Source organism: Heterodontus francisci, chromosome 33 (assembly GCF_036365525.1).
Source record: "Heterodontus francisci isolate sHetFra1 chromosome 33, sHetFra1.hap1, whole genome shotgun sequence".
Lineage (NCBI taxonomy): Eukaryota > Metazoa > Chordata > Chondrichthyes > Heterodontiformes > Heterodontidae > Heterodontus > Heterodontus francisci.
In genome coordinates, this window is record NC_090403.1 from 19,938,019 (window position 1) to 19,956,201 (window position 18,183).

Sequence of the window (18,183 nt, forward strand, 5' to 3'; positions counted from 1 at the left end):
GACATCCTGTCTTCAGGAAAAAGTCCTATGTCTCAACGTGCACTATTTGAAGCCTCCAGCAAGGCTGTATTAAAACGCTTGAACAAAAATAAGATGAACACAGTGATGGCAAAGCTTCAACCGTGTTCCGATGCCAAGGTCAGAACTTCACAAGCCAGAAACAGACAATTCTAAAGCACAAGAAATGTTTCCAGAACTATGTCTACTTGGTAGGTGAAGGAAGACCCTGCTTCTGATACAGGAGAAAAACTACTAGGGGCTGGAAGAGCAGCAGTTTGATTTGAGGCAAAACGATATGAAGATCACTTCAGAGCACAAAAGGCTCCTAAGGACTTGCTGCTGTGGAAAATATGCCTGTTCCAATAAGAATGAACGTGTAGCAGTTGCTAATATATTTGTTTACGTTCATCTTGTAGATTGTGTCGAATTTGTTCTGTGCTTTAGCACTTCTTCAAGGTCTGACGGGATTACAGAAATCTTATACCTCTTTCTATAAATTTCAAAAATAACCATTAATGAAAGTTAGGCAGTTGTGTTTCATTTAATTTGAAGTGTTAACCATTTATAAATAGGTACAGTATTTTCATACAGTAAATTGTACAGATCACAATCTGTAAATGAAAAATAAAAACAGAAGCATTCATTTAATTTTTTTGTTTTGTTTTTGCACTAACTCACAGCCCACATGTACAGACAATATTACTCTGCTGAGCAAGCAATACAGCAAAGAGAAATCTCCATCCAAAATATGGAAAGGGCCGCAGCCCTGGGCAACTTGGATACAATATCACAACCTTTTGTAATTATTAATCAGTAACTGGAACAAAACATGCAGTTTATAATATACAGAGAAAAATTCTTTACATCAAAAGAGAGAAGGGGGAGAGAGAGAGAGAGAGAGAGAGAGATGGGTACAGAGACAGAGACACGAGAGAAAACCAAAGATTTTTTTTTTACAGTTCCCCAGCTGGTGCCTCACTGTGTACAGATGCCTTCTTGGTGCATTATTAACAGTACAGACAAAAAAATAAAGGAATTCATGAATCCACACAGAAATGACACATGGTACAATATAATTTTCTGCAATTACATTCAAATGTTTAGTATTCTGTTCTGTCATTTTTAAGGGGAGAAAAAAAGGTCCCTACATGCATCCCTGCCGCAGCTGATTTCTGTATCTATTTACTCAACACAAAATAACATTGCACTCCTCATTAATTCCTGCTATATACTGTGTTCCATTTTGGAAGAATCCAGATGGATCAAGGACCAGGCTGTTTTTGGTCTGAAGTGTGCTATCTACCTGGAGTGTCAATTACCATTAAGTTTGACAATCTTAACTGCAAACATACATAACCATATTTAAAATCAGAATGAAAGTTTAAATGTACATTTGAATAAACAACATTATGATACCTCACAGGCTATTTTCAATGTGATAATTCTGGCGAAAGTTTGATAAATTGATGTCCATGAACTATGTATTGCACCTTGCCCCAATATTTTAATTTCCTCCCTTAACTCTACAATGAAGGTGGGAAAACAAGCCAGCTCAAATACTGAACTTTGGAATCACTAGAGAGAATGAGAGAGAAGCAACAGATAATCACGAAGATATCTGTAGATATGTACTCACTAAATTACATTTTCAAATCATGGCACTTTTTAAAGAGTAAATTCCTGAATGTTTTAAGTAGCTCTCCAACACTGCATATTACGAAATTTAACCAGTTTCTCCATGGTAATTCATTGACATATTTTAAAACACTTTTTGTTTGTCTACATAGACTTCATTTTACAGTGCTCACTTATCTGGCCGCTTAGGTAAGGGTTACTGCACTCCCATTAATGTGGATTAGGTTCCTTTTTTTCTTTAAAAGCCAATAAATGCATAGCATGTATAGTGAATGTGAGTGTATTTGCATCTTAGAAACCAAGAAGTTAGAGCATTGATGCCTTATAATTTGTTTCAGTTAATGAGGGCACTTCAAAACATCACTGGAGTAATTGGAAGGATGTTTGCTATATTGTGAAGATATTGTGGCTGAGGGTGAGTGTTTCTGCTTACATCAGGAGCTGTCAGTAACTTTGATGCTAAGCATCATAAATTAAAGTTATAAGAAAATTACAGCATCATATAACAGTAATTCAGTGTTCTGTAAATAGGCCAGAAAGTAAAAGTCAAATACATTTTACTTGTAAAATGTTCCTTCTGTTACCCTGTTGAGGGGAAATTCCCATGGCTCTGCTGGCAGTAGGAGTGTATCCTTCATACTGGCTGCAAGTTATATAATTGATAATTAGTGAAACAGCTGGGCCAACAAAAGTAACAACTATTTCTTCAGCACAAATTGTGAGACCCACAAAGGCATATGTAAATCTGCACTTCAATAATAAGAATTGTGCTATGTTCTAACTGGACTATGTAGAGCTAGCTAAAGATATGGGCAACAAGAATAGAGAGTTGCAGTGACACTGGTGAGTTGGCAAGCTCCTGTGATTTTAAAAGCTGCAGGCTAGAGGAAACATTCAGCCAACACAACTTAACTCCAAATTAAGTTTTCGGTTAGTCTGTTGGCCAATCTTTTATTAATAAGGACCTCAAAGAGGTTTTGAAATCCAGATCAAGCTGAATAGGTGTGATCAGGATTTATTCAGAATGTAGCCCAAACTGTGCCAATTGTGCATTTTGCTCAGGCCAAAATTAAGAAAAATGGTACTGCCATTTTTCCATTTCTTTTCCTTCTGCATTGCCACAATAGTAATTTTTCATGTGGCTCTCTGGCCTGTGGTGCTAACAGCTGTGAAATATTTCTACACTGTATGTGTATGTGCATCTGCTTATACAGATGTTTATGCCATGCTCCTTGTGATTAATGGAGACTACCCATCTGTAGCATCCATCTCCCTGGCAGTTTTGGGAGGCTCTCCTCATCTCTTCTCACTAACACTTGCAAAACAAGTTTCATTTGCCTAGAGTTCAGACCAATGGAATTTGTAGACAGAAAATCGAAATTCTCATCCTTAATGTTTAGTTGTGCTGTTCTAATGTAGATTCATAAACAACATAGTGTACTTTTCATGCCCTCTCTCGTCAATGTAATGGTGTGTTTCTACTATTGAATTCTTTACTACAAAAATATTATAGGCACATAGCAGAAGACTGATTTTTGTATGTACTTCAGGTAACATGTACCATTTCTATTTTATGCACAATATATACATGGTAAAAGTGAGAGTTAAGTTGTGCGCTGTTGGAGTTTCCAAGGAAGTACGTTTGAGGAATACTGGATTAGTGCCCAACACTGTGGCATTTATTTACAGCAAATCATTTGTGCTACAAATTCAGTATTTTACTTTTTTTCTGTGAAATACACCAAGGATCACAACTGTTTATCTCCTAATGAGAACACTAGTCACGATTATCATTCCAGTATATAAAGGTTAACGATAAAGTGCACTCATATACAGGAAATACAGATGGCAAACTTTCAATACAAGAATTCTGTGAAACAATGTATTGGTGTAATTAAGGAACTGCACATTGTGATTAAATGTGTTTTTTTGCCTATCCACGTGTATTTTGATGCTAAGATGACTTCATATAACTTTGTTTATCTGAAGTGCATTTGGGGGACATTTCCAAATATGAACATAATTACATGGCAGTGAAGTAGAGATAACTGAGAAGGGCAAAAAGAAAACTCTCTCGCAAATGAAGTCAGGCAATGTACCAATTCAGACACAAAGAAAAGGAAACTGAGAAATAGAAGCAAGTGCACATAAGGTGCGAATGATGAAAATAAGAGTTAAAAAAAAACTGGCTCTGATAATAAGTGGAGAGATGATGCATCATGGGACAGTATTGATGCGGTGAGTTCCCGTGTCGATTAGGTGGAGGCAGGTGGTGCCAAAGATAAACGCTTCCCACAGGAAAGACCTGGAAAAGCTGGTAAGCCAAGACATGAACTTCACCAGTTCATTCCACAGCAACTGTGGTTCAGTTTTCAAGTCAGGGAGCAGGAATTTCCATGCAGATTTTTGAATCCCGCCATCAATTTGAAATGTGGGTCAGATGCCCATGCAGGGCTGGATTTAGTCACACTGGTGGGGCTCCCAGCCGAAAAGACAAGGGGAACCCTGCCTCAGCCTTTCGCAGCCCCCGATGTGATTCAACGGCGCTCAGGCACTCAAGAGCACGCCGCTGGGATCCCCGTCCCTTTAAAGAGGGCCGGAAGCTCAGTAGTACTGGCAACACCACCGGGAGTGGTAGCCACTGCCGGTACTACAGGAGGCTTGGGAGCAGGCCCAACACTAGAGACTGGGGCAAGAGGTGAGTAAGGCAGGGTCACCGGGGCCTGCCTGACTGGGGACTGGGGTTGGTTGGAGGGCATTAACGGAAGGGTGGCCTTCATTGGGCCACAGATTGCCTATGGAGGACACCCTGCAGCCCCCAAGCCTGTGGGTAGGTCGCCGTCTTTCACTGGCCGACCTCCCCACATGGGGGTAGCCTTCCCCCACCGCTGGCTTAATTCCAGTGGCAATGGAAGAGGCCCTTAAGTGGCTAACAATTGGCCACTTAAGGGCCTCAATTGGCCTCTGGGCAGGAAGGCCATCTTTGGCCTTTCCTGCCCCTGACTGATTCGCAGTGCAACGGGAAGGTGACGGGCCCTCCATCCCCGCTGCAATTCTATGGGCCTCCCTACCTCCTAGCCTGTTTCCGGGGGAGTCGGGGGCCGATTAAATCTAGCCCACAATGTAAGAAACAGTCACTCAGTGTGATTTTCCCCGGGGTGGCCAATTAATGGCCAGAGGGCAGGCTCACTGTTCATTGATGGATGGAAGGCGGGCTGTTGAAGCTGGAGGGCCAATGAGAGGCTTTCCAGCTTGAATCAAGCAGCAGGTTGCAATCGAAGGTAAGTAAGGGAGAGAACACTTCAAAATGGAGGTGCCCTCTCTCTAACTTTTGAAAATTTAAATTAAAAACTGGCTTTAGCAGCCAGGCTACCACTGTGGTGGTTGGGGGAGCCCTTCTATTGGGTAGCCTGCAGCTGCAGCACCCAGGCAGGCAGGGAGGGAGGGCCCTAGGCTTGCTTGGAGCACTAGCCCCAGTCTGCCGCCAGGAGGCTGGCTCCGAACCAGTTAAACTGGCCCCTGCCACCCTGTAGGGTGACTGGATAATCCCAGTCAGCTATTTTAATTGGACTTAATAGGATGTTAACATCCTTGATCACCTACCTGCTGCGTGCGGGCGAGTAACCGAGCCCCACCTCCGCCCCTATCCTGCTTCTGAAAAAATAGCCCAGTGGTGGGATAGTATCGGGAAACCAGCATGCAGGCTGGTGCCCGTCTACCTCCGATCCCGACCCTGGGTGGGGGGGCCTAAAAATCAAGCCCAGGATATCTACAACACACTGTCTAATTAGAATGAAGGATATAACAACAAGAGGTTGGGGAAGAAGTTAATTGAAAAATATAGAATAAGGTTGCAAACAAATTCAGGGATATTGACTGGGACAAATAACCCAGCTTAATTCAAGTACATGTACAATGTGTTGTATAAGTCCGTATTTAAGAGATGAGTAAACTATTAAACTTTTATGATCTTTTTAAATTGGAAGAACAGTGGACCAAAACAAGACTGGTTCTGCTTTGGGTGTTCATTCTGTCATAACCAGATAGTGCGAGTGGAATTTCCAGGATGATTTCCTAAATCTTACAAGGTAACTGACATTGCTGAAACAAAGGCAGTAGAGAAATAGAAGGATTAGAATATGAATGGGCAGCTTTTTGGTCAGTGCAATTGAATCTAGTTGAGGATTACTGTTAACATATTCGATAACACTTTAAAATAACACGCGTAACAAACCCGACAGTCCTGTTAACAGGTATTGTGTGTTTTCTCATTATTCATTTCAGGATGGCACATTACAAAATTATCAGAAATGTTAACAAAATTCCATTTTTCTTATTCTAGGTCATTGGGAATAAGAACTGCCGAGGTTTACTAAATATTTCTCAATTTTTATCTGCATTTTATTTCACAATTTATTTTATTGGCAATTTTAAGGAAATTAGGTTTGCAGTTGCTGTAGGAAGAAATGGGATGTGGATTGTGAAAGTGTTGCAGTGCTGACACTAAAACAACAAATAAATTTCGATAAGACTGACTGGCTTTTTTTTTCCAAGTGAGATAGGAAAGGACACCACAGTCAATGCAAGAGGTGGAGAGGCTAGCCAGAAAGAACATGGAAAACATCATGGGGGTGTTCTCCTACTCATCTGTGAGAATAGCCCCTAGAATCACAGAAAAATGGCATCAGTGCCCTTTTTCTGGAGTTTCTGTGGCTCTTCTGCCGAAGATATGGTGAAGGAGTGGGAGAATGCCAGTGGAAAATCAGCTCCCATATTCTTTGCTTTGGGAATGTCCCCTTCCATTCACACCGATTCAACAATAGTTGCACCTGGTTTAAAATAAAGTTTAAAAAAAATACCTGATACAAGTTAACTTAACTTAAAATACTCTTAAATATTATTAACTACAGGTCTGTAGAGAGCAAAACTTCATACAACATTTACAGTATTAAACAGAATAACCTTGCAGCTTAAGCAAACACTCACTGTTTATCTCTGAAGGTAAATTAGTCCCGATCCCATGCTAGTGCAGAGAACTGATCTTGAGATTAAATGCAGATTGGTGGTCTGAGGATCCGGAAACGTACCGACAGTTCTGTGTAATGCACCCATTACGTATAAATCATAGTAAACTGATTAGAAGCTGTATAAATCACAGCAGTGTCTTTGAAAATAAATGTCATTATCTGCACCTTATTGTAACTTAAGCATCAGATTTCTTTAAAAAGCTGAAATAAAATTACCCATAAGTACATTTTAACCTACCTATGTAAAGTAAAAATGTGAACTGACCTGATAATGCATTAGTCTAACATTCGTCACTTAAGCATTCATACTTTGATATTCATATCACCATTTTTCCCCGACATTTAAATTTTGTACAATAGTTAGAAAAGTTAGAAACTACTCATAATTAAGCAACGGAATGGAACTGAACCCACTACTGTTCTTTTCTCTGTCTTATTTCATATGTAAGTGGAAGCAGCTTCATTGTACAGTGCACTGTGTGGCTACATGTGCAAGTAGTTTAATTGCAAACCTGCTCACAACATGGGTTTTAGAATCTAGAGAATTTCCTTTATACATTTGACTCTACGAATGGTCTCTTTGGTTTTAAAGGTGACGTTGGCCCTTGTCGTGAGTCTCTGGAAAGCTGCCGATATATGTTGTCCTGATATGCCTGTGCAACAGGCAATGTTCTAGCCACCTTCACATCTGGGTATGAGGGAGCCTGACTAACCCTCTCCAAAATCTCTGCACGGGATCCATTGGTCAGCTTCCCATGGGAGACGCACATGTCGTCCTCTATCAGGTGGCCATTTTGGGCATTGTTAGTCTTATTGAAGAAAGCAATATTACTGACTGGGGGTGGACTATAGGAGCCAGACTGGGGGGACATCCCTCCAGAGGAGGTGGGGCTGGTGATGACAGTGTCAACAGAGGACACAGCCCACGTCCGGCTCTGCTGGTGCATGTGAGTATATTGCTGTGTCCGTGCTGTTTTATCTATGATCCCCATGAAAGGCGTGGTCCTGGAGCGACCAGAATCTCCAGGGTAACCTTGTGTTGGAGAGATAGGGGACTGTTCTTCACAAGAGCGGCTTTCATAAGAGGGCTTGAGTGGAATCTCCATCTGCTGGATGGAGGCAGAAGGGCGGAATGAAGACACAACATTGGAGCTAGAAGAAAGGCTATTGTTAGAAGGGGAGAAACGAAGACCAGTGCTTTGAGAATGAAGCAGTGGTCGAGGCGTTGGTGGGTGAGGTTTAATTTCTGGAGGATTCACGGTGAGTGCCCTCCTGATCATGTGAGATACATCTGGAGATGCAATCTGGCTGGATGGTACAGTAGACCTTTCTAATTCATGCTTGGAATGGGAAACAGGATAATACAAAGCAGACTGACTGCGACCAATCTGAGGGGTTTGGCCATACCTCATTCCTCCTCGGAAGGCAGAAGAGGGTCTTTGGCTGTGATCCTCTTTAGTCATCACTGTTCCTGGATGCTGGCAAACATTGCTTATTGCACCTGCGCTTAGACTGGCTTGCACATGCTGGACAGGTCTACTGTCTGCCACCACTCCACCCATTACAGGCTGGTAAACCAGGCGGCTTTGAGTAGGAGCCATATCAACTGAAGATGATTGATGTTTGGTGCTCATGGAGTGTGGCCCCTGGTTGTAGGCTCCACCAAGTATAACAGCACTAGAATGTACTGCCGAGCTGGGCTGGTTAGTGCGTACAATTTGGGCCTTCGCTGGCTGTAATCTAAGCCCTTGTTGGGGTAAACCTGATGGAGGTTGAGATAACTGATAGGGTCTTTGGGTCATTTTGGACAAAGGAGACTTTGGCCTACCGGGAAGCTGACCTATGGTGGGTTCTTGTTGATACCGGACTGGGGAGCCAGACTGAGGCCTATATACACTCATACTATCTGCGGGAGGACTGGCTCTGTACTGTGGGGCTCTACGCAATGGTGAAGGAGGAGGACTGGACTGATATTCTTTGCTTTGTCCACCAACTGGGGGTGGGCTAAAGCGATATGAAGACCCCTGATGAGCAGGGGAGGTAGGCGGAGGACTAGGTCGATAATGAGAATTCTGGTGAGTAGGAGAAAGTGATGGTGATGTGGATTGGTACCCCTGCCGAGTCGGGGAGGAGACTGAAGGGCTTGGTCTGTAGTCAAAAACTTGGTGGGAGTTGAGAGGCGAGCTGGATCTGTAGGTGGGCTCACGGTGTGCAGGGGAAGGTGGTGGACTCTGGACAACTGGCAGCCCTTGGCTTGGTCTTGGTTCTGTCTGTAAGCCAACAGATACATTGTCCAACTCCTGCTCCAAATATTCCTCGTCATATAATTCATGCATAGAGTCTACGTCTTCTCGCTGAGTCTGTTGCTGTTGCTGTTGTTGGGCATACTGCATCTGTTGACCATACTGCATCTGCCTGAACTCCTCTTCTACTCGTATCAATAAGCGTTGTATCTCACGATTATTTGGACAAAGCTTCACGGCTTCATGCAAATCTTCCAGAGCGGCTGGAAACTGCCTGTATGAAAGAAAGAGGTTTATAAATATTTTAGAGGCATTATCGAACACTTGAAAGTTGCCTTCAATAATTCCTAGCAGATAGTCCACAAAGAACAAAAAGTAACATGCCCAGTTTCCCAAACAAATCCTCTATTTACTCGCTTTCCAGGGAAGCTACCATTATCTGTTCGTGCCCTTAAAAGATTCTCCTCATCCCTAGGTTTCTGGGGCTTCAAATTTTTCATGTTGCATATTACTCTGCACTCAGTCTTCACACACCCTGAGTGCTAAATTTGTGTTCCTAAATGAAAGCAAGAACTTGCACTTATACAATGCCTTTCATATTCTCATGGTGTCCTAAAGACCGTCACAGCCAGCTGAAGTACTTTTAAATTGTAGTTATGAGTATAATTTAGGGAAATGAGGGAGCCAATTTGTATACAAGGTCCCCAAAAAAAAGCAATGAGCTAAATAACCAGATAATTTATTTTTAGTATGTTGATTGAGGGATTGAGCTAGGACACTGGAAGAACTCACCTGTTTCTTTTCATATAACGTCATGTGACCTTTCATGTCCACTGGGGAGGCAGAGAGGGCCATAGTTTAATGTCTCATCTGAAAGACAGCACGTCCTACAGTGCAGGACAGCCTTGATTATGTGCTCAAGTCTCTGAAGCGGGACTTGAACCCACAATTTTTTGACTCAGAGATAAGTGAGCCAAGACAGTTATAGATATAACTCAGTACTGAACATATGCACTTCCACGACTCAGGACACACACAATTCAGAATAGTTCAAGGTATTGCTGCAAACTTTCACAGATCAATTGGTACTGACTGGTTCCTGCAGTTATACGCGTTTCCAATGATCAGAGTGTGCTCGTCTTAAATACAAAACAAGGAATGGGCAATACATTACGATGCCAAATGAATAGCTGTCCTTCTTATTAACCTCTGGTGAGAATGGAAAGTGACTGGCTTCCTACCAATAGAACGTTAACTATGACATGGCATGGACATGGCTCTGTTTCAGTGCTGTTGATGTTTTCCATTTCAGCTGTGGCTCAGTTGAGTAGCACTCTCGCCTGAGTCAGAAGTCCCACTTCAATGCTTGAGCCCAAAAATCAAAATTGACACTCCAGTGCAGTACTGAGGTAGTGCTGCACTGTGGGAAAGTGCTGTGTTTCAGATGAGATATTAAACTGAGGCCTTATCTTCCCCCTCAGGTGGGCGTAAAAGATCTCATGGCACTATTTCTGAGAAGAGCAGAGGAACTAACTGCTGGTCAATATTTATCCCTCAATCAACATCACAGAACAGATTATTTGATCATTATCACATTGCTGTTTGTGGGAGCTTGCTGTCTGCAAATTGGCTGCCACCTTTCCCATATTACAACTGTGACCACACTTCAAAAGTACCTTATTGGCTGTAAAGCTCGCTAAGATATCCAGTTGTCATGAAAGGCACTATGTAAATACATGTCTTTATTTTTGCAATGGATCCTTGGTACAAAAAGTATAAAAGGTGAAACAATTTCAAGTTATGACAAGTCAGGGAGAGAACAATTGAGCTAGCAAGGAGCTTTGTATGTGCAAGTAGAACTTGTTTGAAAGAAATAGGAAAACTGCACCTCTGTTAAGTAACCCAATATTCATTCAATCTCAACTCAAAGATAGAATACAAGAACATAAGAAATAGGAGCAGGAGAAGACCACATGGCCCCTGTTCTGCTATTCAACTCCATATTCCTGCCAACTTTCCCTTAATTCCCTGAAAGACCAAAAAATTGTCTATCTCAGCTTTAAATATAATCAACGATGGGGCATTTTTTTTCTTTTATGGGATGAGTGCCATTGGCAAGGCCAGCATTTGTTGCCCATCCTTAATTGCCCTTGAGAAGGTGGTGATGAGTAGCCTTCTTGAACTGCTGCAGTTCATCTGGTGCAGGTACATCCACAGTGCTATAAGGAAAAGAGTGAAGGAATGGCGATATAGTTCCAAGTCAGGATGGTGTGTGGCTTGGAGGGGAACTTGCAAGTGGTGGTATTCTGGGGCATACAAATCCAAAAACTCACAACCCTCTGCATGATGAAATTCCTCCTCATCAGTTGTAAATGATCGACCCCTTATCCTGAGACTATGCCCTCTAGTTCTAGATTCCACAGCCAGGGGAAACAATCTCTCAGTGTCTACCCTGCAAAGCCTCTTCAGAATCTTGTATGTTTCAATGAGATCACCTCTCATTCTTCTCAATTCCAGAGAGTACAGGGCCAATTTACTCAGTGTCTCATCAAAGGACAACCTTCCCATCCCAGGAACCAATCTAGTGAACCTTTGCTGTACTGCCTCCAATGCAAGTATATCATTCCTTAAATATGGAGACCAAAACTGTGCACAGTACTCCAGGTGTGGTCTCATCAAAGCCCTGCACAATTGTAGCAAGACCTCCTTATTTCTGTACTTCAATCCCCTTGCAATAAAGGCAACACAACATCTGCATTCCTAATTGCTTGCTGTACCTATATGCTAACTTTTTGTGTTCCTTGTATGAGTACATCCAAGTCTCTCAGAACATCAACATTTAGAAGTTTCATGTCTCTTAAGAAATATTCTGCTTTTCTATTCTTACTACCAAAGTGAATATCATCACACTTCCCCACATTATACTTCATATGCCGCCTTGTTGGCCACTCACTTAAGCTGTCTACATCTCTTTGCAGCCTCTTTGTGTCCTCTTCACAGCTTACAATCCCACCAAGCTTTGCATCGTCAGCAAACTTGAATACACTACTCTTGGTCTCTTTGTCTAAGTCATTAATATAGATTGTAAATAGTTGAGGCCCCAGCACTAATCCTTGAGGCACTCCACTAGTTATAGCCTAAGTTGAAAATGCCCCATTTATTCCTACTCTCTGCTCCTGCGTGTTAACCAATCCTCCAACTCCATGAGCCCTTATTTGCGAGGCACCTTATCAAATGCCTTTTGGAAACTGAATTGAAAAGTAGCCAAAATAGCTTAACGGTAATGAGTCTCTGGAAGCACAGTAGTGCTGAAAGAATCATTATCCTGAGCTCTCAAGTCAAAACATTAATGACTCCTTCAATTTAGTTGCCTTGCAGATTTCTTGGAAAGAAATCCAGCCTTCTGCATACGGAATAAAGTGAGCTGCAGCTTTTCCACATGGGATTTGCGCAACCAGGCAGTCACGAAGTGAGATATACTCCATTATCTAAACTGCAAATCATGGCTTAGTAATGGATTTCTCTAAAGCTTTATTTCCAAATGAACAAACTATTGTCTATGTTGAATAAGATCTAACTGCATAAGAGGCATCAATGACAGTTCCTTTCAAAAGAAGGAAGGGAGGTGACATACCACTGATTTCTTGACACAAGTGATAGACAAGCATTGTTTGGTAGCAAGGACTTAAGAACTACACTAACCACGTCATACACTACATGGAGGATGTAGTTATAATTGATGTAATTCATCTACTTTTCACCTCAAAATTAAGGCTAGTAATCGTCCGGAGATAAAAGTTGAAAATTTGTGGGATCAAAGAAGGCTCCAATTTCAGCTTGCTTAGAACTAAATTCAATACCCACAGAGCCAAGTCTGGCATATTTCCCAGTAATCTTGTACAAACTGGGGTACCAGAGGCAATCTCCAACTGAAGGGGTGATAGGTGTACAGTGCTCCATGACTCTCAGACAGCTTGGAGTGAGTCCCTCAAACAACAGCACTTAAAGACACAAGAACGATTTGAAGTGAATCATTGCACCAGTAGACAATATACCTGCAACTGTCATTCTAAACCTTCATAGCGGAAGGCTTCTGGAAGGATAGGACTTGTGTCATTACTGATTACTAAAATCTCGGTTTCTCTAGGTCAGCACTTTTAAAACCCATCCCATTACACAGAATCTTTGATGTTAGATCAGAATGACTTCCCGGTATAGATTCTGATGGGCTTGTTGGCCCTTGGGGTCAGGGACCTGAGAAGCAGGGCTTCAGGGGGCACCAGATAGTGAAAAGAAACCCAAAGCCTGTAAATAATGAAAATCAAACTGATAAACAGCAAGCCGACTTTTACTACTGGAAGAGAATGTAACTCACTTCCTGGAATGGGAGGGAAAGTACAGAAAGGATTAAACGGTTGCTGCAGAATGAGAAAGATTAATACCTAATGCACAGTATGTGAATGCACTCACAGGGGCTTCTCCCATCTATGTATGCGGAGAAAGAATCATACCTCCAAAGTTATGAGATCTCAGTGAAGCAGTGGCATTAATGTTGGTTACTATGGTTATAACAATTCCAGAATGGAGGTTAAGTGATTAATGCAGGAGGCAGTGTCAAACATTTTAATAAGCTCAATGCCCTCTATTGTAGCAAAAGGACAAGCTGAAGTATCATCAACAAAACTTTTCCAGATGACTTTTGAAATTTCATCTTTACCATGCAGCACTTGTTCGGATAAAGTTTTTGGTTCCAGTTACAAGTCTGATCAAAGTAATAAGAAACTCTGGTCAGTCAAGTAGCTTTAACTTGTTGAGATAAAAAGCTATTTACAGAAGAGCTCCATCTCTACGCTCAGTTACTTTTGCAGACTTTTCTACAATTGTTTTGCTTTCAAAAATAATTCTATTGCTTTTCCTCATAAATATCTGTGCTAAACTCAATCTCTGGGCAATGCCTTCCAGCAGCAGTCATTCCTAATCTCAAAAGTCCTTCACTGCTTATACTACTGGCTTACATTACAGTGGAAGCACATATGGGAGCTTACATTGTGCAAACCATCTTGAGGCTCCAAATGTCCAACTGTAGTACTCCCTATCAGGCTTAGCCATCACTAACTGCATCATCCAGATCTTCATCTTAGGGGCATTAGCAAAGAGGCATACTCTCCAGGGCATTTAGGAACAGACAGGTACTGGCAGGAACAATTCCTCCCTGTATCTAGTCCCCCACTCCACCCCCTTTTTTGCCTGTAATCCACAGCATGGTCCTAGATCTTGCACATGGACTGGAGGAAGCCCTTCTGTTGCATACTTAAGAGTTCTGAACCACAAAAGAGAACTGTCTGGACATGTTTAATATCTACAAGCTTCATCTGCATAGGGATTTAGCTGTTGTTGGAAATAGTCTAGACAGATCAATATGGCCCTTCAACCTTTTGCAGTACGATTCTTGAGAACTGTGTCCAGGCTGAAGTGGGAATCCATCAGACTCCCAGACACGGATATGGATCATTAAATAGTATAGGCTCCCCTTATATTTTTCAATCATTACTTCCAGGTACTCTCTTGAGCCTCCCAAGGCCTGATAGCACACTTGGAAGATCCCATCACCAGGTCCCACTAGTTGGTCCATTCTTCAATAGAGTGATCAGAGAACAAGAAAGTCATTGGTGATTCTGACCGCAACTGTGAAAAGTAATGCTACAATATTTTCAGAAATGCCTTGAATAGGTACTTTGAGGGCACCCTACATAATGCCACCGAAAACATCATAGATGAAGACATTGAACAGAACAGGTAACAATTTGCCTTACTTCTATTTTAAGAGTCATAGGTTCAGCAAGTCTCATTCTACCACAACATGAAGCTGAAGCACACAATTTAAATAAAATTCAAAATTTGGGATTGTACTCCCAGTTTCTAGCTTCAAAATGTGGGCCACGAGAGCTATATAAGCACTAGGTTGAACATCTTAAGAACATTGATGAATACAAAGTAATTGGGACTCCCTTGAGTCTCAATGTCTGCAATTGTGTATAATGCTACAAACTGTCCAAAACATTCCTCTTCACAGCAGAATCTTGTTTGTTCCTTTCTGATGCTCTGATATCCTTTGCTGTGACACCTGAAGAATGATGTTAAGAGCCAACTAATAGCAAACAGATTTCTTGATGGTTTTCAGATTCACTAGGATATACTTTCTTGTGGCCAGAGACCACAATTGTGCTGTGGACATGTGCATTAAATACAATTCCATTCACCAGCCTCAGAAGCCAACGCCAAAACATATTAGTAGTTCCGAAGAAGGGTCACTGACCCGAAACGTTAACTCTGCTTCTCTTTCCACAGATGCTGCCAGACCTGCTGAGTATCTCCAGCATTTCTTGTTTTTATTTCAGATTTCCAGCATCCGCAGTATTTTGCTTTTATTATATTGGTCGTTCCTAGCTTTGATCAACAAGACCACTGACTTCTGGTTTCCAGCAGCGTTTAAGAATTCAGCATGAATACGGTTCAGAGCTACTGCTATGATTAGCTAGGTGACACAATGTATAATCCAAGTCTTCCCATTAAGGCATATGTAATATACTCTGCCAGTGTATCCAATCTCTATGTAGATAGATCCTTACTATGGCCTATTGATTGTATAAAGTTGTCATCACACCTGGGGATGGACTTTTGGATTTACAGGGGACTGCTAGATTGGTCAATCATTGGCACTAGACCAGAGGAAGCTTTTAGGGGATTGAATACAAAAACAAAGAAATTAATTCACTTGGAGAAATATGGGTTAATAAGGGACAGCTAGTATGGATTTGTTAATGGCAAATTGTATCTGATTACATTCTTTGATAAAGTAACAGAGGCTGATAAAGGTAGTTCAGTAGATGTTGTCCATATGGACTTTCAAAAAGCATTTGATAATGTACCATATAACAGATTTATTCGGAAAATAGAAGCACATGGAATTAAAGGGATGGTGGTAACTGGCTTGCAATTGGCTTAGAGATAGAGACAGAGAGCAGTGGTGAACTGATGTTTTTCTGACTGGAATGAAGTATGCAGTGGGATTCCCCCAGGGTTAGTCCCTCCCTTTGATGTGTTACATATAAATGACTTGAACTTGGGTAGAGGGGGTACAATTGTGAAGTTTGTAGATGCTAATAAACATGGCAATGTAGTAAATAATCAAGGGAACAGTAGCTGACTTCAGGACAGACAGACTGGTGAAATGGGCAGATGCCATTTAATGCAGATCAGTATTAAATGATGCACTTTGGGAGGAACAACTTGGAGAAGTAGTGTAATCTAAATTGTACTATTCTGAGGAACATGCAAGAGCTGAGGGATTTGAGGGTGTATATTCACAAATCTCTGAAGGTAGCAGGGCAAGTGGTAAGGCAGTTAAGAAAGCATAGGGGATTCTTGGCTTTGTCAATAGGGGCAATGAATACAAAAACAAGAAAGTCGTGCTAAACCTTTACGACTCACTGGACAGGCAACATTTTTTGGGCACACACCTTAGGAAGGATATCAAGGCCTTGGAGTGAGTACATAGGAGGTTGACCAGGATGATACCTGGGATGAGGGACGTCATTATGTGGAGAGATTGGAAAAACTGGGACTGTTCTCCTCAGAGCTTAGAAGGTTAAGGGTAGATCTAATAGAAATATTCAAAATTACGAAGGGTATTGATAGAGCAAGTAGGGAGAAACTTTCCTCAGGCAAGTGGGTCGGTAAGCAAAGGTCATCGATTTAAAATAATTGGCAAAAGAACTAGAAGGAAAATGAGAACTTTTTTTTTTACATAAAGGTTTGTTAAGATCTGGAACGCACTACCTGAAAGGGTGGTGGAATCAGATTCCATAGGAAATTTCAAAACATAATTGGACATGTACTTGAAGAGGAGTCATCTGCAAGATTATGAGGAGAAACTGGGGGTGTGGGACTAAATTGGATAGATCTTTCAAACAGCTGGCATGGGCACAACTGGCCAAATGGCCTCCTTCTGTGCTGTAAGGTTCTATGACTGTCAGGAGACATAAATCAAAGGTAAAAATAATTTCAGATATTTACAAAATTGCACACCCATATGAACAGATGCAATCTACTGATCTTGCTTCACCTCCTTAATAACTCCCTGTGCTGCTTCATACTTGATCTTTGCAGCAGTTCCTGATTGCTCCAAAGAGGATGCAAGTAATATAGGAACATCGGAAATAGGAGCAGGAGTAGGCCATTCGGCCCACCGAGCCTGCTCTACCATTCGACTAGATCATGGCTGATCTTCTACCTTAACGCCATTTTCATGCACTATCCCCACATCCCTTGATATCTTTAATATCTAGAAATCTATCGATCTCTGTCTTGAATATATTCAATGACTGACCCCTCTGGGGTAGAGAATTCCAAATATTCAACAACCTCAGTGTGAAGAAATTTCTCCTTATCTCATTCCTAAATGGCCTACCTCTTACTCTGAGATTGTGTCCTCTGGTTCTAGAACCCCAGCCAGGGGAAACATCTTCCTGCATCCACCCTGTCGAGCCAAGAATTTTGTATGCTTCAATGAGAACACCTCTTATTCTTCTAAACTCTAGGGAATATAGGCCCAGTCTCCTCAATCTCTCCTCGTAGGACAATCCCACCATCCCAGGGAACAGTCTGTTGAACCTTCATTGCACTCCCTCTATGACAAGTATATTCTTCCTTAGGTAAGGAGACGAAAACTGTACAAAATACTCCAGGTGCGGTCTCACCAAGGCTCTGTACAACTGCAGCAAGACTTCTTTATTCCTGTACTCAAATCTTCTTGCAATAAAGGCCTTCCCAATTGCTTGCTGCACCTGTATGTTAGCTTTCAGTGACTTATGAACAAGGACACCCAGGTTCCTTTGGCCATCAACACTTCCCAATCTCTCACCATTTCAGAAATACTCTGTGGTTCTGTTTTCCCTACCAAAGTGGATAACTTCACATTTTTCCACATTATATTCCAAGTGCCATGCTCTTGCCCACTCGCTTAGCCTGTCTAAATCCCCTTGAAGCCTCTTTGCATCCTCCTCACAACTCACATTCCCACCTAGTTTTGTGTCATCAGCAAACTTGGACACATTACATTTGGTCCCCACATACAAATCATTGATATAGATATCTCCTCAGTTGTGCCTAAGAGTTCTGGTAGTTACCATACCAGCAGCCTGATTAGTGTGAGAGTGGCCAAGATACTCTAGGTTCAGAATTATGATGATTGTAACTGTTGAGGAAAAAAAAAACAT

At 41.7% G+C, this 18,183-nt stretch overlaps 1 protein-coding gene across 16 annotated transcripts in view; it reads right to left on the bottom strand.

Moving 5' to 3' along the window:
* Positions 1-530: 530 nt before the first annotated feature.
* Positions 531-18,183, bottom strand: part of tanc2a (tetratricopeptide repeat, ankyrin repeat and coiled-coil containing 2a) — a 1,142,739-nt gene continuing 1,125,086 nt past the window's right edge. For 15 of the 16 annotated variants that reach the window (XM_068013145.1, XM_068013151.1, XM_068013159.1 and 12 more), the window contains one exon: positions 3,288-9,179. In XM_068013145.1, the coding sequence (XP_067869246.1) occupies positions 7,214-9,179 (1,966 nt within the window). In that variant the 3' untranslated portion in view covers positions 3,288-7,213. Of the gene's footprint in view, positions 2,279-3,287; positions 9,180-18,183 lie in introns of those variants that run through there. The other variant, XR_010969054.1, reaches the window with a different exon arrangement.